General features: G+C 38.8%; 1 protein-coding gene across 12 annotated transcripts in view; it reads right to left on the reverse strand.

Moving 5' to 3' along the window:
• Nucleotides 1-26,062, reverse strand: part of ACTN2 (actinin alpha 2) — a 69,835-nt gene that overhangs the window by 18,127 nt on the left and 25,646 nt on the right. For 8 of the 12 annotated variants that reach the window (XM_059830774.1, XM_059830759.1, XM_059830767.1 and 5 more), the window contains exons 3-12: nt 25,508-25,627; nt 19,316-19,402; nt 18,163-18,250; nt 15,774-15,852; nt 12,227-12,308; nt 9,981-10,066; nt 7,185-7,277; nt 5,930-6,160; nt 4,624-4,771; nt 2,920-3,070 (exon numbers count right to left, since the gene is read on the reverse strand). In XM_059830774.1, the coding sequence (XP_059686757.1) occupies nt 2,920-3,070; nt 4,624-4,771; nt 5,930-6,160; nt 7,185-7,277; nt 9,981-10,066; nt 12,227-12,308; nt 15,774-15,852; nt 18,163-18,250; nt 19,316-19,402; nt 25,508-25,627 (1,165 nt within the window). Of the gene's footprint in view, nt 1-2,919; nt 3,071-4,623; nt 4,772-5,929; nt 6,161-7,184; nt 7,278-8,762; nt 8,849-9,980; nt 10,067-12,226; nt 12,309-14,029; nt 14,109-15,773; nt 15,853-18,162; nt 18,251-19,315; nt 19,403-25,507; nt 25,628-26,062 lie in introns of all 12 variants that reach the window. The other 4 variants (XM_059830723.1, XM_059830733.1, XM_059830683.1 and 1 more) reach the window with 2 other exon arrangements.

Raw genomic sequence — 26,062 nt, forward strand, 5'->3', positions numbered from 1 at the left:
AAGTTGCTATACTATAAGTGACGGATATGCAAGAAACTACATTCCAAAAATTTTATCTTGAGGACTGAAAACATTGAAATGAGCACATAGGACCATAAATGAATATGGCACTTCATAGTACAGCTCACTCAAGTTCTATTTAGCATTTGCTATGTTATAAATGGCAAATCCCATTTTAGAAATGCCTGACTTTTTCCAGCTTTGTATATAGCCCCAACCAAGCCTTGTCATGCCTCATTGCCAAGGATTTCTAAGTCTATACAGGCTGGAACACAACAATCTTATAGCAGCATCCTGGCTGGAATCACCTACTTGCACACACACGTAAATCCTTTATCTAAACAGCACCAATCAACAAGCTTGTGGCAAATGTAAGCACATAGTAGACTGAGCTGCTGCAGCAGAAAATACCAGAACAGACAGGAAACTGTAATGGGTAGAGTTCAAGGTCACACAGCAATTGTTCTCCTTTGAAATAGCAACATTAGGCAGTCAAGAGATTGACTAAAACAAAACATGGAGGTGTACTGACTTGGAATTTAGACACGGATGATGATGATTTCTGTAAGGGCCTGATCCAGTGACCAAAAAAAACCAAGAAAAAAATACCCACATAGACTTCAGTAGGCTTTGGATCAGGTGCCAATGCACATTTCTTAGCATTCAGACATTAGTCAATCCTTCTTTAAAAATATGAATGGAGAAAGAAATTAGCGTTTTCCTCCATAATTTGTGTGAGGAATTATGCATAAATAATAAAAATCAATATTCAAATAGAAGCTGCCCATTTGCTTGCAGCTAATAATAAAACTTGACCTTTATGACCTTTCATTCAGTGTTCCCCAAGGGCATTAAGCTTAACCGAGCTGCTGAGTCTCAGAGAAAAATCGGGCAGTGATAGCCCCATTGTATGGAGAGGCATAGAAGTCAAAGCAGAGCATCTCTAAAAGCAATGGGTTTTCAGCAACTTTGCGGCCCAGGCCACAAATAACTTGTTTAACTTCAGACAGCAAATTACTGAAACAACTGAGAAGAGACAATCCTAAAATAGACAGGATACAGTGTTCACTGGCCTCACCAGAGGTAAAGGACACAGGGTTCAAAACGCTGGTAAGCAGATGCTGTGCTATGCATACTACATTCCCAAAGTTTCTCATCACTTGTAAAGCTGAAGCTGAATTAACAATGCTTAGGCATTTCAGAAACTTTCTTTAGTACAAAGAGGAACAAATAATTCCACAACAGAGATCAAGGCATGACAGAAATTTTTCCATAAACTCACATACTCAGTGAAATCTCCATCCTCTGTGTTTTTTAGACTTCTTTCACACTAACTAAAAACCAATACTTACTCTGCCCACTGTGCTTTACTTTTCCTCCTTTAAATAATCGGGAAAAATAGTATTTTTTTCCTAAATCCAGTTGAATTATACAATTACTGTAAGTGCTGCTGCTGTCGGGTATGAACTACATTTTTAGACAACACTCTGATTTTTAAATTGTTAATGAATGTGGAGCTGTTTATGACTTACAGGCCTACACAAAGTGAAAAGACAGCATGTTTTTAACACTTGATTTTTGAGTAGTAACTGTTTTGCCTATTCAAGAAGGTGAGAAACTGAAACTTGGAGAGCTGAAGCCAGGGGCAAGAATCTGAGAATTTTGATGTTGGCTCCTGTTTCGACCACTACTGCACATTTGTTCCTGTTGGCTTTACAGATTTATACTGCGGGTGAGCATGAATTTAAGTATGTGCCAAATTGCTAAGATCAGGAGTAGTGCCACTGATTTACAGTACAAAAGCACTGCAATTAACTGCATAAGATCATAAAATCAAGTGTGCTTAGCTCGGTGTACACACCAAGACAACTTTACTAGAATAGGGACATCAGTATGTAACAGTACAGTCTTGTCACTTTGAGCAGAGCTTTGCTGACAAAACTGTGCTTCACACAGGTGAATTACCAACATTCCCACAAACAAAAGCAAGCTCCACCGATAAAGACAAAGTTTAGCCAGAGTAACTGCATCAACACTCAGGACTTCCGCTGCCATCAGCGTGTCTGTCAGTCAGGGGCCTTGACTTTTCACATCCCTGACCTATGTAGCTGATGTCAACAATACAGATGTAGCCTAAATGTGTTGTAGAATTGTTCTCAGCTTTGGTTGTGTTTCGTCTGGGCATAGTATGCTGAGCTAGCAGGCGTTGCAGCTGTGGCTAAGTTGATGGAACTGTAGGTGAAAACTCTTGCTCTCATACCGGAGAGCTTGTGTGCTTGATTGCTTCTGTGACCCTGAGCAAGTTATTGAGATTCCATATGCCCCACTACCCTTTCTGTAAAATGGAGATGATGGCACTTCCAAATATAATATGAAAAGATTGTGAAAAATAAGCATACTAGAGACAATTAAATCTTCAGAAAAGTCAGTCCATGACCCACTACTCTAGAGATAATTTAGGGATGTGAAGCCTTTTGAAAGAACCAATATACTTGTGGGAAAATACTTGATTTTAAAGTGAAGATGCTTGATCTGTAATTTGTGTAAGTGAAATTATTTTCTAAGTTAAACAACTTATAGCCAGTACCTCCTCAGCAAACCATATGAACTGAGAAATAAGCACCTCCAGCATTCCCATCAACACACAATGGACTCATCAGTACAGCTAATGCTAAAAGCTTACTGTTAAGTCAATTTTAAAATGTTTGTTTTCAACTAATTTTGGTCAGTTGAATATCTATATTTGGTTGGGGGTAACGGGGAGATGAGGGAAAGGTCTCAGTGACCAGCTCAGATAATATACTTATTAAGCTATCTCTGGAATTCTTACGTTGGTACCTATGACACTATCAAATTCATTGGAAAGAGTTTATCGCAAAGTTAAATGTCAGCAGCTGCAAGCCTTTAAATGGAACATACTTCAGCTCTTGGGCAATGGCAGCGATCTGTTCCACCCTGTCCTGGTGAGCAGCCAAATCGCTCTCAAAAGCTTCATGTTTCCTTAACATGGCGCGGACTTCTGTCAGAGAAGCAGATTCATAATCCTTCTGAAGTAATATCTGCTCTTTGCCTGAAAGAGGAAATTAAAATATTAGTCATTTTTTACTAATTTTTTTGTTAGAACAATTGCAAATTTAGTCAGGTTTTTAAACTGAGGCATGGTGAAAATGACATGTATGAGATGAAGTCCCAGCCCCACTGAAATCAGTGGCAAATTGTCAGCACAACAGTGTGAATTAGAAATATATGTTTTTAAAGATCTCTCAGTAATTCCTTGATTCTTGCACAGGCTGCCTGTGCCTTGCACAGGCACAGGTTTATACTGGTCTAAAATAGTGAATATTACATTGCTTAAGAAACTGGCATAAAAATGGAGTATTGGCAAAAACTGGGGCTCTAAACTACTGTGGTGAGTCTTTTGTAGCGTAGACTTACAAAACCAGAAATCACACTGCTATGCTCATCTCACTCTCCTAATGATCTGTTACTCTTTTTCGTGTTCTGCCTTCAATTCATTATTCACTCCAGCCCTTTCAAAAAAAAAAAAAAAAAAAAAAGATTGAGATGTGCGGCTGCCTGTTCTATCAAACACTGAATTTTAAGTGGAAAATGCCAACCTATTTACAAAAAGCTACAGAAGCAAAGAGGAAATCAGAAACTGAAATATCATTCCTCAGTAGCTTCTGTGTTGGACAACTGAATCTATGCAGTCAGCCCCTACAACTACAGCCAGAAGAGCAGAAGAGACTATTGTCTCACTTGCTATGTACCAGCTTATGAGCTTATGTGAAGTTTTCCCTGCGTAACAGCTATAACATGTCACCATGAGTAGTTTATGCTCAGAAAATAGGTTCTCAGGGCTGATAAACACTGTAGCTTCTCTTCTAGTGTCTGCTTGGCAGCCATTTACAGCCTTGTATGCTTCCAGCAACTGTGTTATGGGATGGACTCTGGTTTACTTTCACAGTGTGAGAAGATTCTAGCTGGAAAAAGCCAGAAGCATGGCAGAAGCAGGAAGACTGTTGTCAGGGCAAACAATAGGATGACAGAGCAGATCTATGTTTAATGGTCCCCAGCAAAACTGTATGCCAGTGTATGGTCCTATAGCTGTTACAACTACATATAAGGTTAGGTTACCATTAAAAAGCAGAACTATAAATGAGGTGTAATCCAGGGTATGGAGCAAAGCAGAAATGAGTCTGTTATCATGTAGTTTATATGGACTACTCAAAACATCATGATGACCAAATGGTAATCGGTAAGTCTGTTAATAATTTTACACTTAACCAGTGGTGTTACTGCGTTCCTGGTTGGATTGCTGGTGTACAAATACAGAGGAATCCATTAGCAGTAATGGCTTCTATTCAAATGCTGAATATTCCCATTAAGTTTGACTCACTACCTCAAGAGCATGTTTCACAGTTACATTTCATTAGCAACATGCCTACAAGTTAGGATCATGACTACAGTCATCAAAACCTGCAATTTTATCTGTTATTATTTTAGATTTCTAAAACTGTCCAAACTACTTATGAGTGAGTTTCTTGCTGGCAAATATTCAGCACTGACAGTTCAGCTTTGAACATTAAAACATTAAAAATGTTAAAAGCCATCTCAGCACACCATATGCCCACTGTTCATGAGTGGAAGCCTTCTGCCTAAATTTCTCAGCCAAGTGTTCAAGTCTTTCCAGTCTTCGTATTTCATTCAGCAGCCACTCTTCATAGCCTTTCTCAGCTTGTTCAAGTCTCTGCCAAGCGCCGGCAATATCCTGTGAAGAGAATACATGGGAGAGAGAGAATGAAACTATAATCTCTTTTTATCCAAGTTTGCAGGTTTCTGATTCATTCACAATTTTTGCTCCAAAAAGAGAAGTCTTTATGTCCAGATTTTGTAAAATCACAGAATCACAGAAAATGTTGTCAGGCAGCTCAGGAAGTCTTGCAGTCCAGACATCTGCTCCTAATAGCGTGTCCTATTCAGGTGGGTTCATGAAAGGAACCCCTATACAAATGGCTTCCAAGCATAGATACACATTCAGTGTCTTCATCATATATTGCTTTTACCTCCCATTTTACAATGTGCATGTTCTTTTATGACATACCTATCTGTTATCAAAATAAAAGTACTTTGCTCTCAGTTCACAATAGCAAAATAATTAGTATCAAGAGGATTTGGTGCATATTTTATCTGGAATACAAATTCATTTCACTTTCTGTGGTGCACAAAGTTTTATGAACTTCCTTGGAAACTCAAAGGCATGAGTAGGAAACTGAAGTAACACGGCCCTTATTTTCTGCGTATGAGGAGTGGACAACGGCCCTTTTCAGATAGTGCAATCATCTGTTTATCACATCTGAGCAACCAAAACACAATGATAGAACAGAGTACAGAAACAGGTTTGCTATATTCCACAGGAAATGTTTTGACCCACATTCAATTCACAACACTTACCAGCAGATGAGAATTCTTAGTACTGACTATTCTTATCTTCACAGACATAAGAAAAAACAAAATTTAATTTTAAAAAGTAGAAAGAAGCAGAAACATATATTAGGCAATGTCTGTTTCTGTAAGTCTGATGACCAAATTGTCAGTGAAACCACTGTGAATTTTGCTTACATAAACAATATTCGGCTTCACTGATAGAGAAGTATTGACAACACTCCCAAAGGAAGCTCTGTATCGTCTCATATCTCATGACAATTTGCTCTTGGGGAAAGCCTTCAAAGAGGCAGAAGCATGCTTAGGAGAAAGCAAGATTCTAGAATGAAAAGGGAATGTGTAAAGAGAGTGGTTTGATATAGATAAAGTGCAACAAACTGAAGTTTCTGAGGATGACTTTAAATGGCATTTCAATCCTTCACATTGAAATTTTTGTGAGAACTGATAAAAAGGAGAATGGAATATTGATGCCTTCTTTACTTACTGAAACCATTTTTCCCTCTGATGGCATGAAAGCTGGCCGATTGCTGATTCTCAGTTTTGTCTGCAGGGTGTTGAAATTGATCTCCAGTTGACATTTCTCTTGGACTTTGGGAGGTTTGTGTTTGCGGCGGTAGTCCCGGAAATCCTCTAATTTCTTCTGCATAGCCTGCATTGTTTTTTCTGGGGTCCTGTTTTCCAGCCAAGGAATTGTCCGGCGAATCCATTCTAAAAGCTTTCAAACCAACATAAACAATTGAAATAAAGGCAATGGAAAAGCAACCAAAAAAGATAATATTGAATGCACAAATCCTAGTCAAGTTTGCTCCATTTTAATATCACTGACTTCAGCTCGTATCAGTGCCTCAATGGCAAGTAAGTACAAGATTTTCCAGCTGAACAATACTTTTTTAATTAATTTGCCCAGATATTCTAGGTATTTCCAGAAATACCCTGATTTTCAGAAAGATGAACACATATGTAAGATGTCTCTAGCTAATTACTCAAAACCTGAGTTACCCAAAATCACTTGCCACTTTCAAAAGTATTGGTCTTGATGTCTCAAGTAGTTATAGTTATGAAATCAGGACAAGACACCAGCCAAGTAACTCAGGTCATATAAAAATCTTCACTCAGAAGTCTGTTAGTGTCAATGTAGCGCTACTGCCTTTGTGTCTATGATCTCAGTATGTTTTTGCAGGTTATGCATTAAAGACAAGGGAGCTCTCACTTGTGCACTACACATCTGTAGTCCTGACTCAACAAATTTGCCATTTACCAAGAAAGGACAGGAGGAGCACAATGTGCCCCCTTCTTCATTCATTTGCTGCCTGCATTCACAGGTGCATTGTGAACACCCTGACAGACCCTGTCCAGGTGTGCTTTGCAGTACACAAAGCCTTGCTTGGGAGTGACAGGATCCTGTATGTTCCATATGTGGTCAAGGACTGGCTATCTTTGGAGATTACAGAGACAGCAAACTTGGTCTTGGGGCAGACCGATGACAGTCCTCAAAACACTCTTTTTGGCACATTAATGAGACTGAGTGACTTGCTGGAGGTCACACAGGAAGTCTGTGGCGAAGGAGTCACCTGAACCTTGACATCTTCGGCAACTGAGCTTTGTACCCTACCACTGTGAGATTTACCCTCATAGTGTTTTCACTTTGCTGTCTTGCTGAGAGTGCATGAATCTTTCAGCTTTCAGTATTTCATGAACATGATTGTCACCACATTACAGATAGAACTGTCTTTCTTTACCTCACTTGCTAGTCTCTCATACTCTTCCATCAACCTCTCATTTTCCTGATTCACAGCAAGCACCTTACAGATCCGGTTAGCTGCAGTCTCAGCCTGTAAAACACAGCAAGTAAACAGGACATATTCGTAAACACATTCTGAGAAAGGTACGGTCTTGGAGAAAGAGAGAGAATGTGGCTACTGCAAATAAAAATCACAGTTTTATAGTTGTTGATTTGTGCTCCTAGGTTACTTAGATACACATTTACCCTCCTTCTGTAGTCAGACTCCAATGGCCTGAATAAGGCACAGATCAGCACAGAAGTCACCTTGTTGTACAATGAAGCCTTATTATACAAGGGGGAATTTCACACTGCCATTATAGTTGTCTAATAAATCTTTTATTTTCAAAGATGACTTAGGCCATTCTTAATGTTATCCTATTAGGTCATTTTTTTTAAATCACACCAAAAATGTATTAGATTTGTTAGCCACACTGGAAAGACACCACATGTGATTCAGGAGTCCCAGCCCACTCTATAGCTGCACATCACATGTAGATATAACCTTGAGAATATATATATGCAGCTCAACTACTGACAGCAAATCTTTTCATGCCTTCTGCCAAATTTATTTGTGAAGGCACTGTGTAGCTCTGCCATATTTAAAATTTACATTAGTAGTTTGACATCACATATCTATACTTTCATATAAATGTGAGTCTGGAGTATGTATAATCAAATAAATATCTGTGTAGACTCCTGCGTTACAGAGTATTTGGAACCCCCCTTTTGCATGATTAGCAAAACCTTCACACCCAGAAGCATGAGGGTGCAACAGAATAGCTGTGCTGTGATAAGGTGTAGGGGGCCTACCAGACAGGAAGGGAAATTAAATCCTGAGGATGAAGGAAAAATATCAACTACTTTAAGGCTTCTTTATTTTTTTTTTCACATAAGTTGGGTTATGTCCATTTGTAGGCTAGAAATGTATGAAGCAGAACAGTGGGAAATGCCACATTTGTAAGCAAGAACCCCATCCTGTATGACAGATCTGCTGCTGATGTTCTCGTCTTTTACACTAGTACTTTGATCCACAAATAATTCCATTGGCTTCAGTGGGAACTAGGCATAAATACTGTGTTGGATGTCTTCTGTGTCCTTCTGCATCTTTAGGCATCTTTGAAAATCTAGCCATAAATTACTACTCAGCATGTTAGTCTAGAATAGCCTCAATCTCCAAAAGTCAAACGTTCTTTTACGCAGCAAACACTTAAGGTGTTGATGTAGCAACAGAGAACAACTTCATTTCACAGTATCTTCAAATACAATTTTTCTGAAATAGTCTTTATAATCACCAGATAAAGACCCAAAATAGAAACAGGAATGTCCATTGGAATTAAAGGAGTTCAACTTGCTACACAACATTTAACTAAAACAGGTTCAAGTGTTGGTTAAAAACAAGTATTAGTGCTCAAGTAATACTTGCAATTGTCAATTAAAACCACAAAGTACTAAATTAGTTTTTTTTAATAAACTAGTGAAAATGTGAAACAACCAGTCAAAAACACAGCAACCTGAAGGGACAGTTGATTAATACCTGCTCTGCTCCAGCAAAAGCATGGTAGAAGCAGGACACATATGTCATGATAGCTCTCTCATCAGGTTTGGGAGTGTTCACAATATCTACAAGAGGGGGGGAGAAATTAAAACAAAACAAAAAAAAGAATCGAGGAGTAGAAAACAGGATGAATAAATAAAAGCACAACATAGTGTCATTCAGATTGTTTTCTTGTCCATAGCTCTGTACTCTAGAAACTCTGCAAAGCTGTAATAAATTTAGTGTTAGATTGATGGGTGCTGACAGAATAAAATGTACGCAAGAAATTCAACATAAGCTCTTACAAAGAGGTGGAATTTTTTTAATAAGCTTGATCCTGCAGTATTGTCACAGAGGGAGTGACCTTAATTTTACCAGGACTGTCTGCTTAAGAACTGGCACACATATGTCTGGTGACTTAGAACGTGAGGGGTTTTTGACTAAGACACAGGAAAGGCAGACTCTATTTTGATCTGGGTAGATGTTCTCTGGAAGTTGCATGTGAACTAGTTATAACCTTAGCATTATATATCAGTATTCTTTATACTACTAATACCTGAAGTACGTCCAACTCTGAACTGCCTTGCTTTTTAAAATTTTCCTTCTTTTCATTAGGACATGATTCCAGAGCTCTTCTGAGATGTATGTTTCTGTGTCTATTTTGCATAGTAGCAATGTTTTACATTGCTGTTTGTACTTACCATGAAGCATTTAATATTTTAAAAACAATCCTGAAAGCATAAGAGAAGGGTTTATTTTCTGAGCATCTGTTATGATGATTTTGACATCTGTAGCACGAATAATATCCAGCAGGGAGAAAAAAGATGGCATTCTGCTATTGAAATTGTTTTTTCACTATGAGCTTATTTTCAACTTGCATTTTTAAAGGTGCTTCAAATGAATACACACAAGCTCAATTAAAGAAAATAATGTCCTCTATCCCACTCGCTAACCAGCTGCCAAAAACCTACTGGATATTATTAGCAAATATACAGAAAGATGATACAGGAAGGTTTGTTTCTATGGAACAAATGTATAGACTACTACTGGCTCTACCAAGACAGTGGCTTACAGAGAAAATCAGGCAACAGGAAATGAGCTCAGCTGTAAGACGCTGTCCTAGTAACTAGTGAGGAAAAGATCAGAAGAGGAAAAATTGCTGAAAGAAACAGGACAGAAGGTGAAGGATGAGATCTGATCCATCTTCTACAATCTCACCTTCTGAGCACCAGCAAATGCATGGTAGTAACAGGAAACATAAGTCATAATGGCTCTTTCATCAGGTCTGGCAGTGTTTACTACATCTGTGTAGAGAGAAGAGGGTTAACTGCTCAGAAATTCTAACAAGGTACTTCCATCAGATTATGCTGATGATGCCACCTCAGTGCTGTAAAGATTCAAAATCAATACACCATTATTCAGGTTGCATCTGTCTACTCGTATCACTGCAAAGCTACCAGAGCTTTAGGAATCAGTAAATGGAAAAGATATAACTCTCCCTGAAATGGCAAAATATCTGAAGGCTGAGACTGTACAGAAGTGTATTGCTACCTTCTGGTTTGTGGAAACTTCCAAGCAGATGGCATGGCTGGCAGATCTACTGGGTTCAGCTTCACTGTCGCTCCAAAGCAACTTCATCTAAATCACTAGAATTATTCTGGAGTGAAACAGAGCCACCGACAGTCACAAAATAGGAGTGAGTACAGTGTATGTTAGGACAGGGTCTCCGTGACTGACAGGGTATTGACATATATTGGAAACCTGTAGACCTTCTGCAGTCCATAAATACATTTTGCGCTAAGAAGAGCTTGGAGAGTAACACTTGCAATCCCTGCACCAGTCTGTCTTTTTAGTTAATAACATAAATCACAGAAGAGTTTGGCTTGGCTGGCTGATAGCTTTGGCCCTATTATGGCAGGAAAGAGTAAAAGTATAGAGAGGGTGCAATCAAGGAATGGGTACATTGGTAAAAATGGACCTTTTCAATACTTAACAGAGAAAGGTAGAAAAAGGTGGTTTTACACCAATTACAGCTGAGTGATAAATGATGCTAGTGCAAGATGCAAGGATTCGCGCCAATGTAAGGAGTGGGAAGATACTGATGTGAAAAGACCCAGGAATGAGGTGACTATTTCTAATATTAACAGTGAGATTTCTAAGTTCAGGACAAATCTATTTACTGATTTTGCACCTACTTCACATAGTTGTGAACAAAACTTTGCAAAGTTTCCACTGAGAACACAGTGGAAGTAAAGACAGTAAAAAGTGATGGTGAATACTTAGAGGGTGTTAGAAGCAGCATGATTTCATTTCCCCATCCCCTGCCAAGAAGGAAAATAGTAAGATAAGGGCTAGAATGTGCAGAAAATCTGGTGAGGAAAGAAAAAGGTTTCTTACACTGTATATGAATAGAAAAAATGAGGAAAGAAGAATGACAGTAGGAAGTGTTCAATGGTAAGGAGGTAGCACTTCTGTTTATTCCTTGCACAGTATTTCAGAGTAAAATAATTAAGTGGTGCTTGAAAGAGGAATTGCAATTCAAAAAATTAAAACAATTAGTTTTGAAGCATGAAGGTGAAACCAAGAAGCCTCTTCAATGAAGAGTTTACAACCTGTATTTTCCAAATCATCCTTTATTGGCCTAAATTTCCTACCAAAGACTTCAAGGGGAGCAGACACAGTGAGTTTGTGTGCTCTGGATAATTCCCATGTTACCACTGCTCTACTGACAAGCCACCAGAGCAGAGTCTGCATACTTGGAAAAGAATGCTTTGAACTAGTGTAGGCAAATTCCAGTATTTTGGCACCATTTTTGTCTGGAGGACAAAAGCGTGGTTATCTTGAAGAAATTCAGGAAATTTTAATAAATATTTCCTTGTTATTTGTCAAGAAACTCTAAAGATTACAGGAGAAACCAAACATGAAACTGTTTGTTAAAACTATCGCTGCAAAAGGCTTACAATTAAAACAAACCAAAAAAATGCTTCCCTCAACCTAGCTGTCTTTCCTAGGAGGCATGTTGTTAGTATACTTTGAAAGTTCTGTACTTCTATTTCTATTTCTGGTCCTCTCACTTAAACATTTAAAAAAGTGAATATGCTTTAAGCTGCTAACAGTTGTATTTCCCTTTGTTAGACTTAGATTTTAATTTCTTAAAGGCAAGGATTATCTTTTGATCCTGCATTTTATCTCATTTATCACAGTGGGGCCATGTGCTAAGGTTAGGGCCCAAAGTACTATAATAAATACAAACAATAACAAACAATAAGGAATGAAGCAAAAAGTGAGTGAAATTATGCAACACATGGGGAGCAATAAGGAAAACATTGCTTGAAAACAAAGCAGGTTGCTCCAGTATGATTCATGTGGAAGGAATGTTGAAAATTTGCTAGACGCAAAAGAAAAGAAGTTTTACTGTCTCCTGCTTGTGAGTAACACAAACTTCAGTAAGATATAACTCTCACCTTCTGCATCCAACATCTTAGGGATATCCAAATGCTTTTCAGCAATTTCCATGGCAAGGTTGATATTTCCTATGGGGTCATCCTGCATTAAAGAAGAAAATACAACTAGTCAAAAGATAGAAGTTTTTCCTTGACGCAAGACTACAGTAGGTACATTAAAACTTGTTCTGTTTTTCCAAACTGTACACTAGAGTCACAACTATTGTTCTTCAAAAAGCAGGCTATATTCTTCGAAAAGCATAGGTATATGAACTTTTGTTCTATCTACTGCTATACTTCCCAAGGAAAACTGTAATAAGCTATTATGTACCACTAGGACTCTGCTGCAAATATATTCTGGAGGGAAACATAGATAACATATGCAGTGTACACACGTAATTCTGAGCTAATTCTGAGTGAAGTACAGTAGTAATACATACAGTCAAGGCCACTGGTCCAGTAGGCTATACTAGACCATTCATCACAAAGTTAGTCCCGCATGTTTTTATACCTACTATACGTTATATTACAGTGATATGAATTCTACTGAGTTCTCTGTTGGTCAGATGCATGCATGAGAAGAAGCAAGCACAGACAGAAGAACAGTTCTCCAGAAGGAACAAAACTTTGCAGTTTTGGCTTGGACAGACAAATCTGTAATGCCTCTATAAATTGAATTTTAGAGCTGTGGAAATTCAAAAACTTCCTCTGGTTTTGAGATTTTGATTTTGGTTTTTGAAGGAAAGATAAAGGAAGCAGTGAGCGCAGTTCAGATAAACAGCACACATTTCACGTCTTACACCACAGACAGCTATTGCTGACAACGGAAGAGCGTGTCAGATTAGGGCTGCTCTTAAGGCCGCCTTCCTGTATCAGCTTGGAGAGAAAACACCCTATGTGAAATGGCAGTTCATGCCATTAATGCTATCATTATTTTCACATATTCACAAACTGCTAAATGATCATAGCCACTCTGAACAACGTCAATGTCTAGAGAAAGAGGATGGGAGAATAGGACACAGAAGAGTAAAGTTAGAGATGCTGGATGGCACTACAGGGTTTCTGTAGGGAATTTCCAGGGCTTCCATTTGGATACAAACACTTCCTATAAAGGCATCTAGTCTCAAGCATGCTTCTTTCGTAACTTTGAACTGAACTTCGTAAGATTACTTACTATGGAATCACAGCAATTATTTAAGTTTCACAGAAGTCTGTTCCTCATGCACATACGTATGCCAGGTATCATAAGTAGTAATGCCCATGACACGCCTTTCTGTAAACATATCATATTAGATAGCCTTTCCTTTAAAAGCTGCATGTTCAATAAAATGTGTTATGAAGAAGAGTTTACGTTTTGAAACCTAACAATTTGGATATAATAGAATACAAGGTCTCTAATCATAAGTTCTCACTCTATCATCATTTAGCAGTTTTGTGCATCATTGACATTAAGAGGAACTTAAAATGTGGACAATATTTAAAACCCATGAACTTATTTTTGCTATTACACGAGACACCATGTGTAAAACAACATTTATGAAATGTGTATACAGAAACTCTTACTGAAATTAAATGGGACAAAAATACACTAAATCTAAGTGAGACCTATTGACTAGGTTAAAACACTTTGCTTATGGATGAGTGATAAGCACCTCCTATTTGTGTGCTTGGTACTAAGCCCAGGAGTAAATAGTGCTCCACTGGCAGAGGATTTGTTTAAAATCAGAGCAGCTTCTGAATAATTGGAGATCTCCATCACCCATCCTTTTAAACAAAACTACAAACCATATTAACTAAAAATCTCTGCTACAACTAAAGAAATACCTCATCTAACTTGTCATAGTCAAGAAGATCAGGCCTGTGCCTGTGGATAAGGGCGTTGAAAGCAAGGCCATCTTTCCAGCTACAAGTTCACACAAAACACATCGGTAAGAAAAGGAAAAGACAGCATGCAGGAGATAAGAAACCAAGAAACAAGACACCAAGACAGCTGTTAATGTAACCAAAATGAGCAGTCAATCAAACACAGTCAGGTTAGAAAAGCAAGATCTATTTTAGGATTTTTCTGCATGTGCTTTACGTGCCACAGCTCAGCCTCAGTTTGAAACCTGACCTGTTCTTATTTTGGAAACCTCTAGGAGGGAAATAGTAATGCTGAAGCAGATCTGCTTATGTTCTATTCCCTTTTCTCAGCACTCATATATAGGATGATTATACTGTGAAGTTTTTTAGTACTGTGTACCACTTTTCAAAGCACAAACTCAATCAAACTAACTTCTGTTTGTGCTGTGCTTAAGCACATGTACACAGAGACAGGTAGCTTAGTCATTCCATGAATCTGATTATCTGTACAAAAGGTTGTACACAGAATTACAGAACAAGTTGGTGTTGATGGCTAATATTTTGTCCTTTGGTTCAGATTTGCAGTTGTCTTAACAACTGCCTAAATTAAAATCTTTTGTGTTTAGGAATAAGTTCATTTAATTTTCATCACTGCACACCTTGGGGACCCCAGCATAAACTTAACATATATATAAAGCAGACTAAGTTTTCAAGTAATTTCATTTCATTCATTTATCTTTTCCCTCATCAAAGGCTTTCTGATAACAGTTGATTCCACTAGTAAAATCAATTTGTAATGGAAGGGCATGGAATGGAAAATATAGTCTATGATTTACCAGTCTCTCTCATCAATGAAAAGTTGCACTCAACAAATTAAAACCATGATTAAGTTTTCTGTTTTACTGGTGTTTATGTAAGACCTCAAGATACATTCATTCCAGAGAGCAGAAAATGGTACATATGTATTGAGAGCTAACGTGAAACAACAACATTCCCATTTCTTTCTAGGTTTTATTCTTCAGTAATGATACCCAGAAATTCTGACATTATTACTTGCTCCTCAGTCCTCCCTCTCAAACCAAAGTGTCTGGTGTCTTTTAGAAAACATGTGTTTTGCCATGAGTAGCACACTGTAATAAAATAGTTTTGTAATCCCCGTGAGGTACTACCTAAGGAAGGTAGGGTATCAGTTTTGTTTCCACTTGTCTGGAAGCAGAGGTAAAAGTATAATCTAAGAATTGGTGAATATTTTCTATGTAAGACTAGTAACTTATCATGTACTCCTGATTACCAAGGGTAGTGTTTGTTCTACGGAATCTTAAGATTAATCATCATCTCATTGTTTACTGCTCTGCAATCTACAGTCATTTACACCACATACAAAACAGGATGGACTGTACAATACTATCAGTGGTGAATGGAGAATTCCAATGTATTTGATTTAACATCCATATTGGGCAGCGTAAAAGACTTCATCAACCGCCTGTCAGCTGAGGATCAGATTATTTGCAATTAAATGCAGAAGTCATTGTAATGGGAAGGAAAGAAGGACCCAGGACAGTCACAAGGTCCTTTCCTCCATAATACTTTTTTTTTGGAGAGAGCTTAGAAAGCCAGTCAGAATTAGTATGCACTCCTCAGCTTGTCTTTTAGAAAACATGCTAAGCAAACCAGAAGTGAGCCAAATCACTGCAGGACAGCATGCTGTACCACCCAGATTGATGACCTTATTTAGCTTGGAGTAGTCAATAAGATCAGGTCGGTGTCTGTGGATAAGTGCACATAATCCAAGGCCATCTTTCCAGCTTTACAACAAAAAATAGAATGGAAAAAAATTAGGTTAATACAGTCATGGTATTTTACAGTTTGATCCTTGCTCAAGGCTTAAAATCAAGCAGGAACTCTCCTGTCAAATCCTGACACTTATGTTCTGTCAAGTCTCATCCCTCTGAGCTTTTCTGTTACTTTACTCTTTTTCCTGTAGTACATATCTTACTCTACAGCCCATACACACTTAAGGACTCCATAATACTTTCTAGGCAGTGTACATTATGTGCAACAGTCCCTGACTTCAATTGCTTAATTTGTGTGGTGTTCCAGGATAGCTCAGAGTACACATTCATCAATGAAAGTGCATAATCTCCTATTACACTTACAGCACGTTTGCAAAAAAATAAAAGGAGAGGAAACCTGCAATTACCTGAATTTCCTGTAGCAATTGGCTTTTTCTGTGTCAGTTATTTCAGCCAATTTTAATGGCACAACCATGTTGTGCTCATAGAAGTAAGAAGTCATAAATCAGCTTAGTTTATTTGAAACGCTTCACACATACGACAGCTTCGATCTGAGCTCTTACACTTCAGCGTGACTTCAGGCCCACTACCTTTCAAGGCAAGAATAGGCAATGAAGGGAGCTACAAATAACACCTATTTGGAAAGATTATGAGAGGTTCCTTTCAGCCAGAAGCAATTATTCTGAAAGATACTTTACATAAACACTTTATGCAATCACTGGGACCGTGGGTTTGTGCAGTAATTGTGTGATACTAAACATGTTAAGACTGTTAGAATCCCTGTCGCTGAGGTGTCTGGGTAGATTGTTCAAAAACCAGAACCATCTCCAATAAAAATGTAATACAATTAAGCAGAATATGCATACATTGTATAATATAAAATCGTCCAGAAGGTAAAGCTGAATCAAAATGAGCACCAAAGTAACAAAAAGCGTTTTTTCCAAAAGGTATAGACTAAAATGGTCTGGACAGCCCACCGTAAAGTAGTTCTGCAAGAGCTGATCAACCCAAACAGGAAACGGCCTCAAGTTGCACCAGGGGAGGTTTAGGCTGGATATTAGGAAAAATTTCTTTACTGAGAGAGTGGTGAAGGTTTGGAACAGGCTGCCTGGGGAGGTGGTGTAGTCACCATCACTGGAGGTGTTCAAGGAACATGTGGACATGGCATTGTAGGACATGGTTTAGTGGGCATGGTGGTGGTGGGTTGATGGTTGGACTTGATGATCTTACAGGTCTTTTCCAACCTTAGTGATTCTGTGATTAATCAAGGTACTTCCATTCAAGATGTTTTCCCCATACCATGTATCAGACCAGCATATGTATGTATACACATTAAGATTCTGACACTGTAATGTACAGTATACCCTGCATCCATATAAAGCTCTACTGAAATATACCTCTATATATTCAAGGAGAATAACATGTAACAAATTTCAGATCTCTTAAAGGCAATACTGGGACTGTAAATCAAATAAATACTGTTGATCTGTGGATGCATGTGTGAACCGTATCTTCTCTATCACTACATGTGTTTTAGGTGCTGCACATTAAGAATGAATTCAAAACACCAAAACACTGTAATACAGACCTCTTATTGTACATAAGGGTTTCAGGGAAGGCAAGATCACATGGTTAAACGGTGCAAATGGCAAGTCATGTAGTTTAATGAGATGGATCACCAGCAGAGCTACAGGAACTAGCCCAGTGAAATCCCAAAACCAGGCAGTCTGCGTATGTCCTGGAACTCCCTTTCTAGCCCTTAATGAAAACACAGAACCACAAGGCTGGAGCTTCACTAAATTTTCCAACTTAGGTAATGATCCTGATTCTGAAATCAAACATGTTTAAAGTGCTGCTGTTGTGTACTGAGCGCATTTTTGGCTCTTTTTTTATAGTTATGTTACAAAATAATAAAGACTGATTCATCATAATGAGATATTTGCATGCTCAACACATTGGTATTTTTGCCAAGAACAGTCTAGACGTACAGTGGCTCTCATTTGAAAGTAGTCATTTGCCAAGTCATTATGCTGTGGTACTCAGATACTCCCATATACCAAGGACCTCTAATAACGTAGTATGTTCATTCTGTATGTAGTAGGGATTTTTTTCTTTTAAATAGTAACTGTGGAAGCCACAGTAAATAATGCCAAAGGCTAACCAAAATAAGACTCTGAAGATAGAGCATGAGAAGTTGAAAAAAGTCTAGTTAACAGTGAAGAGTGACATTCTCCTGTCAAATATATACCTATACAACTGTGGGGAAAATTTGACCTAAAATATTTTAGGCTGCTTCTACCCCTTGAAATAATGGAAGTTTACCTAAGATGGAAGTTCTGAATGTTCACATTTCTGTAAGGAGCAGTTTTTCTTTGACACCACAGCAGCAGCCCTTCTTTGGCAGAGGTCTCTGTAAAAGACAGCAGGGGAAAAAAAGGAAAAATGTAAAAAGTGCTCAAGTAATTAATTTCTTGTCATCTTAAATGTGGTCAGCCACCTGAAACTGGTTGGCATAAGCCAACATTTAATCCTAAAAGTTACTCATACAAATGGACTAATGGGGCTCCATTAGGACACAGAGGTCAGGTCAAGTGGAATAACACAGACTAGAGTCTCAGCCTGCACAATAATTCTGAGATATTATAAGTTTAAGAAATTACATTGGTTGGACATCAGATTGTATATTTGGAGAAAAATACCCAATACAAATATAATAGAACTAGACATAAAAGATTGTGTTGGTGCCTACAAGAAATATGCTTGTAGTCTCAGTCCAATTGCTTACGGGGAGGTATAAGTGCTGAAGAAATACCTTCATTATCTGAACCCTGTGGGCATCTGAATGCATAAGTAAAGGACAGAAAAGATCAAATAGACCATTAGGTCCACATTTAGTGTCCCATAAATTATCGGCAGGACAGCATGCAGAGCTTGAATTGACTCTACTTTTGTTGAAAATTGAGATTAGTTTCTAGAATTCTAGACTTTTCACAGCATAGACTTGATTTAAAGAGTACTGTAACTACAACACACTTTTTGGAGCCAGTTACCAAGTGAAAGTTAAGAAAAAAAATTCTGAAGCAGTGGGGGAAAAAAGTGATAGAAAGAAGGAGGATATAATCAGATTATATTTGCAAAGAATGTGAGAAATGGACAAAACTAAAAAGTATGTTGGAATAGGACCACCATACAGTGTACAGCATAGTTTCAGGCCATCGAAGCTCAGAAACACAGGCATGTTTCTATCTCTATAACTGAAAGACATGCCCAGAACTTCTGCATTTAGAAAGCTGGCTCAAGGTCTCTGTCAGGATAAGGAGAGTAACTACTTTCTCCCTCCAAAAATCAATTTTGTCACCAGGTAGGGTGAAAAAATAATTCATTTTTAAAACACACATCTCACTTGTGCACCATTTATATAAAAATGTCTTTAAACAAATTTCCTAATTATTTAACATAGTTGCATTACTATTACCTTCCACTGAAATATCCTGAATAGCAAAGCGAAGAATGATAGTCCAGATCATACCCAGTGTCATTTTCACATTGCCGTCAACAATTTCTGAGGTGAAAAAAGAGATAGTAGTATTTAGAATGTTTTCCTTTTTCTCTTATTTTAATAATATATTTCTATAAATAATATATTGTATCTAATAAATTCATTATATTTCTACCATAATTCTTTATCTACACAGAGTTCATCTGGGTTAGTTTTTCAACAAACTCATGCTTGTGCTACCCTGCCAGTAGGACTGAACATTACTGAGGTCACTTCAGCCCTTCCACGCTAAAAGGCTTCTCCCCAGGTAGTTGTAACTGTCTCAAATCTTTACCTTTTAGGCTGACTGTTTTAGACAGAGTCTGTGGGGAAATACATATTTAAAGTTTGAACCATATCAGCCTTACTGTTTTCAAATACAAAGGAACTGAAAAAAATACGATCTTACCCCAAATTTTAAGAAACTATAGGACATTAACAGTATTTATTTTTAATAAAATGGTACTCAGAAATTACCCTATACTATTTAGACCTTTTTGAGAATTTTACCTATAGTGCCAGCACAAACTAGATATGAAGAACAGCTCAAGAAACAGCACCTCCGGAGACTAAGCAACATAGCTTCCTGCCAAGCAGTTCAGAAACGTGACCACAAGGTTGTAACGTCTTACAGCTCTGATGCCTATGCACATTTATGCATCTTTAATATAATATGGAATTTTTTACCTCTGGGGTTTCAATTTGTTTCAAGACTGCTTGAGTCTGCCTACAACACTGGGCGCTAGGAAGGTGCTTTCTCCAGCCCTTCTCACACACATATGGGAGTCCCTTCCACCAGCCAAGTCAGAATCCAGCGCTCCTACATTGTAATATGAACAGTGATACCACTTATATTTCTCAACACCAAAAAATGTACTGCCAGACCACTTAAGTGTGGTGGTGATGATGTTAAATCAATCTGAAAAGTATGGTGAGAGACTCAGAAGAACATAGTGAGCCTATAAGGAGGGTCCAGCACTGGAAGGGGAGGAGGTGGAACAATGAGAGGGGAACTGCAGACTGCTTTTCCAGTCGCCTCACACCAAAAGAGCAGTGGACCAGGGAAGGCACCAGCTGCTCCCCTACTTGAAAGTCACCTCCAGCCTTCCTCAAAAAGTGGAGCAGCTGTGGCTGCCTGGGGGCCCACTGGTGTTCTGGGGAAGGAGCAAGAGGAACTTGCAGCGGAAGGAATTTCCTCAATTTAACGTCAAATGCCAATAGAGGTGCCAGCAGAAAATGCAGTTGCTCTGCTACTTAAAAGTTGCCTGAATCCAGGGGCAACTTTTACAAAACAAAGCAGCTGTTAGCCCCAAGACTTGAGATACATGTAAAATTGCAGTAGTATGTGACACAAGCTGTCATTTGAACCTATGGAATTAACAGATGTGGTAGAAGATATGTCACCCATCACTAGTCTATACTTACTTTGCTAGTGTGATAATCCAAGTTTATCTATGAATGGCTATTTTTCCGCTTTCCCCTTTGGGCTCTACACTAATTTTCCAGAATTCTTACCTCACTTTGCCTGCCTTCCATGCATTATTACTATCTTATTGGCCCTGAAAGACCTCAAGTCTCTTCAAATCTCAAAACTAATCTCCTTCAGCCAAAAAAGACCAAATGGCAATTAGGGCATGTAGCTACTTCTCCCTCCTCCTCGGTCAAGTATTTCATTGTATTTTGATCAGATGTCTGATATGTATATACAGTAAAGCAGAATTTCTTCAAATGTAAAATAAATTAATTTAAATACTCAGGAGGCATTGCTGATTGTCAGGCAATCAATTCATGGGTTTGCATAATGACTACATCATTTTTTTGATTTACATATCCGTATGTACACACAGACAGAACGAAAGAGCAAGGGAGGGAATTTTCTGTGTTGTGCCTCAGGAGAATTTTCAAGTGATTTGCCAGCTTTGGTTTCTCATTGTCTACTGCTAGCATAAAACACAAAGAAGACATGTATAAAAGACAAGGAAAAACAACTGAACAGAAGAAAACAAAGTTGCTAAATGTTGAAAACTATCAGTGATGAAAAAATACTGATTCATTCCTATCATTTTCCTCTACAGGTCAATATAAGACTTCATTATTTTCTTCACACTGCCTGTTTGCTCTGAGAGGAATATAGTCCCTACACCTCACATACACAAAGCGAAAAAGCTCTTGCTATGAGGACAGAAAAGGAGAGAAGGGAAAGGGAAGGGGAAGGGGAAACGATAAAAACTGCATAGGGAAAAAGCTAAGCAAAGCAGTATGGCAAGTTCCCAAAGGTTTTAGTTTCGTTTTTTTATTCTGCTTTGGCTTTTTTTCTTTTTTATTCTAACCTTCTTGTAGCAGATTCTCAGATCATTTGGTCTTTACTGTTTCTCCCACTCCCCAGAAAAGCAATACAGAAGTGTTTCCTATTAACAGGATACTTATCTTTTGTGCTTCTCCAAATCTCAGTTCATTTCATTCAGGATGCAATTACCTTGCAAATGGAGTTACTGCACTTTTTTAAAACTTAAGGGAAAACTTCTAACTCCTAGACTGTGAATGGCTCATAAGGACTACTTTCACAGCTTTTGCTTTAGCTTCTTGACTCTCTAGTCTCATTTCATCACCAATGGAGAGAAAGACTCTTCCACAAGACAGATCAGAGTAGCTCAGTTGGGCTTCTGCTCAGCATCACAGTTAAAGGTGATCACCTCTCACTTTCCACTCCACAAACAGCCCAAGGCAGTCAGCCTCAGAACAATAATGATGGCTTTAAAGAGTATCCCTGGTCCCTTAAAAATACTAAATTGCACTTTGTACTGCTGTCCCACAGGAATCGCAGTTTAATCTTTGTTTTGAGGCCACATTTTAAATGCCAGTTGGTCCCCTTGGGCTTACATGCTTTTCACCACTCAGTATGTCAGATAATAAAACATGATCCTGAACAGATTTAGATTACAAACTTTCATGCTTTGGAAATTAAAAAGTATTCCAAGCATCCATGTAACCCAGAGAATGCCAAAACAGATGGGTGCAGACAAGCCCATATGCTCCATGCTCACATATAGGGGTGGTAAGTTAAGGGGTTAAGGACTTTGATAAGAATACAAGATTAAAGAGCCTTTGCTCTGCCTCCTTGCTGGCATTCATTGCATCTTCATACTACAATGACTGCCCAGTCAACAATGCTGAAAAATGCAACAACAACAAAAAAAAAGGAGGTGAAGTGTGTTTTAAAACCAGATCAGATTGCCGATCCAGCCTCCAGCATAGCTACAGAAACAGTTGTCAGCCAAATTGATAGGGTAGGGCTGTGGAGTGTGGGAGCAAGTATGCAAGACAAGGGGGCACAGAGACTCTTTAAACACATACTGGTGCCAGAGGTCCCACACTGTGAAACTATACCCAGTCAGATGTGATACTGCATTGCTGCATCAGCACGGCACTGTGCCCTAGATAACAAATTTAGTAGAGGGGATGTGGTAAACTTAACAGGGCACTAAGCACGTCTGGGCCAGAGCTGGCTTTGTGTTCAGCCTGTTTAGAGTAGGAGTGGAAGGCACATGAATCTATCTGCTCCTGCCCACATGGATGTAATCTAATGTGTGTTAGTAGTCATACTTGACATAGTGCAATGTCTTACAATGACAGGTTCCTCTCTCCATCTATGCTATGACAGTAGCAGTGGGTTTTTTCTCATGTGTGTCCAAGAATTTAAAACTTTTTTTTTAATGCTAATGAATGAATTTTTGCTTCTAATCTCTCCATTTTACAGATCGAGAATTCCAGAAATGGACAATAAAAGCTTGCAGCACGGCCAAGAACATCACCTTAATCTCATGACTTACTAACTACGGCCTGCTATTACATGCAGGAAGAAATATTGAGTGCATGGACAGACATCACCTTGCAGCAACTGGCTGAGAACCTGGAAGAGGTTACTGACTCTTGTTACTGCCTCCCTCCCAGAGGGAATTACCTATTATCACGGAGCACCTAAGCTTATGACAGCTGCTGCCAAGGAGAACAGCAGGGTTACTTTAAATGGCTTTAATGGCTGATCTGAGCTATCCCAGATGCTTTGCCTTCAGGTGATACAGAAAGTGCTCAAGCGCTGCTCCCTAGTCTGAGCACCCTGGCAGTAATAAGAAGCAATAAGCAGGGCTAAATGAGGACGATCGCAGTGCAGAGGGATGGCCTCCTCCTTTCAGGAGCAGATATGAGCTGATGTTTCTCAGTTTAAATACTCAAGCCTTGCTTGAAGAACCTAGGTGTGAAAACATTAGTACATTGTGCAAACTGTGATCAGAGAGAACGACCACTCTGTCCCACAAGATACTCCTTTTGCTACACTCTTGGTTTTGGTCAGGAAGCCTCAGAGTCCCAGCATGACATGCCAGAACCTATCATTCATTTGTTCCACGCTCTGTACTCTCAGTATTTCTGCACCAGCTATCAAATAGGCTTCTGTTTTCTTAATTTTCATTTCCACACATAAATTGTCTCTTCAGTACCCTCTGCTGTCCATCCAATGCCACATTGCTCTCAGAATAACCTTAACTGCCGAGGTTTAGGGTAGTGGCATATTTTTCCATCCCACTTCATTTAATTAAGCAAAGGGCCCAGCTGCCCCTGACTGCCTGTACAACTGATGGAGGGAGCCAGGCATCTCTGAAATGCAGCAGAGCTCTTCTGAGATCTGAAGTGCCTTTGGGAATTGCCTGTTTCTCCCCACTGATGATATATTCCCCCAAAAAAGTCTCTGTTATGTGCCTAAAGGTAGATGGTATGGATTTGGACTCAGATGGTCCACCCAGTTCAATCTCAAATGAATAAAGGGTGAGTTCAAACAAATGCTCTGCCCAGAGAACACCCATTTCTTGGGATTTTGGAATTCTAGATCTAGAAACTGAACATATTTGATAAACGATACTTCAGGAACCAAGTGAGCTAGGTCAAACTGTTGTGGAATCAATGAATGCTGATAGAGTTCTCCATTACTTCTACAGATGCCCCTATCCCACCTAACGAATCTTCCTGCTCAAGCCACAATTAGAGTAAGCTCCCTGAGATCAAGGTTTGGAAGCCAGAATAAGGACATATATAAGTCTGGAGAAACCAGAAAACAGGAAGAGAAGGCTCATAAATTGTTCCAAAAAGGCCTAGCAATGTGAATAGAACGTAAGTAGTGCTTCTCACTGTGATACTGAGATTACAGCCAGAGTTTTGCTCTAAGGACATGGTAGAGGCTGCCCCCAGAATGGGCAGCACATCACTGAGGCTATGGAATCAAAAGTAGTTGGATATCACATCACTCCTTTGTATGGTAGTGGCTATGCAAAGCATTATGCAAATATCTCCATGGAGCAGCTAGTTCTACATAGACCTTTATCCTTTTTAAACAATTGAATCTCATAGGAGGCATAGGTTCACTTGCAGTGGAAGCCTGCCTTCTTTTGCTCAGAGGTTACATCAGCATTTAGCTAGCCAACTGCATGTTTATACTTAACTACCTGAACAACAGAACAATAACAAAGAAATAACTTCAGTAAATAACATCCTGCTCCACTTTCTTCACATGTTCAGTCTCTCCCCAGCTACCATAATTTCTTTTGATCACTCCCTTAACTCTACATCTGAATTTTAGAAACACAGCTGCCATCCACAGTCAGTCTTATACTAAAATGGGAGTAGGTCCCAGCCACCTGTAGTGATGTCACCCTTTGTCTTGTCTGAATAATATCTCCTAAAGATAAAAAAAGATTGCAGATTGGATAAAGCATACTCTAGAATCCAACCTGACTTCTAAAGGAGTTCCTTATTTTTAATAATGTATATGAAAAACGTAATGCTTGGAAAGAAGAAATCATTATCTGAACACCCACAGAAACACAGACAATTCAATTTAACCTTGGAGATAAACTAATCTTAGAGCCCATTTATAGCCCTATCCCTCTCCAGGTGTCCACAAATTTCCATCTCTCATCCTTTCACAGATACAGGTCAGCAATCAATATTAAGGGATTTTTGAGGCACCTATATATAGAGAACAGCCCATGCAATTTGGCCAAGGGTCTCCGTCAGACTTCTTTGCAATGTGAATGCCTAGGATCTAAGTAAGGTGTATTGTCAAGCTCTGTCACATACCTTCTGCACCAATTGACACAAGCTTCACTCCTTTGCTGGCGATATAATCCAGAGCTTTGTTGACGTTAGCAATTTTGTGGAAGCGCATCTTCCCTCTGTCTGGTTTAGGTAGTCTTTCCCCTGCAGAACAACAAATTTCATGTGTTTATTGTTACATACACCTGGATACAGACACCCAAGTGATTAGAACTCAAGAGTGAATGTGCCCTGACCACTGTCTAAAAGTTAGCAGTTATTTTAACAGGTATTTTTCTGAAAGAATGTCAAATGGCTTTGAACAAAACCTTGAAGAGAAAATTCAAATGTTGAAACATCTGACTGAGATCTTTCTGACAGAGCAGTAAGACCAGTGTAAAATTTTTATGCTTGCCCTAAACATCTGGAAGATACGTGAGTGCTTCCTGCTACTCAACTTCTGGTTCATTGCTACTGTCTGTGTTAGAGTAGCTGAATATTGAGAATGCACGATGTTCTCAGAGCTCATCACCCTTACCTGCCTGACTGTAAAGAGAGGCTGGACTCTATCCAGCAGATTAGCCATAGCATCCTCCCACA

Source organism: Gavia stellata, chromosome 2 (assembly GCF_030936135.1).
Source record: "Gavia stellata isolate bGavSte3 chromosome 2, bGavSte3.hap2, whole genome shotgun sequence".
In the NCBI taxonomy this organism is placed as follows: Eukaryota; Metazoa; Chordata; class Aves; order Gaviiformes; family Gaviidae; genus Gavia; species Gavia stellata.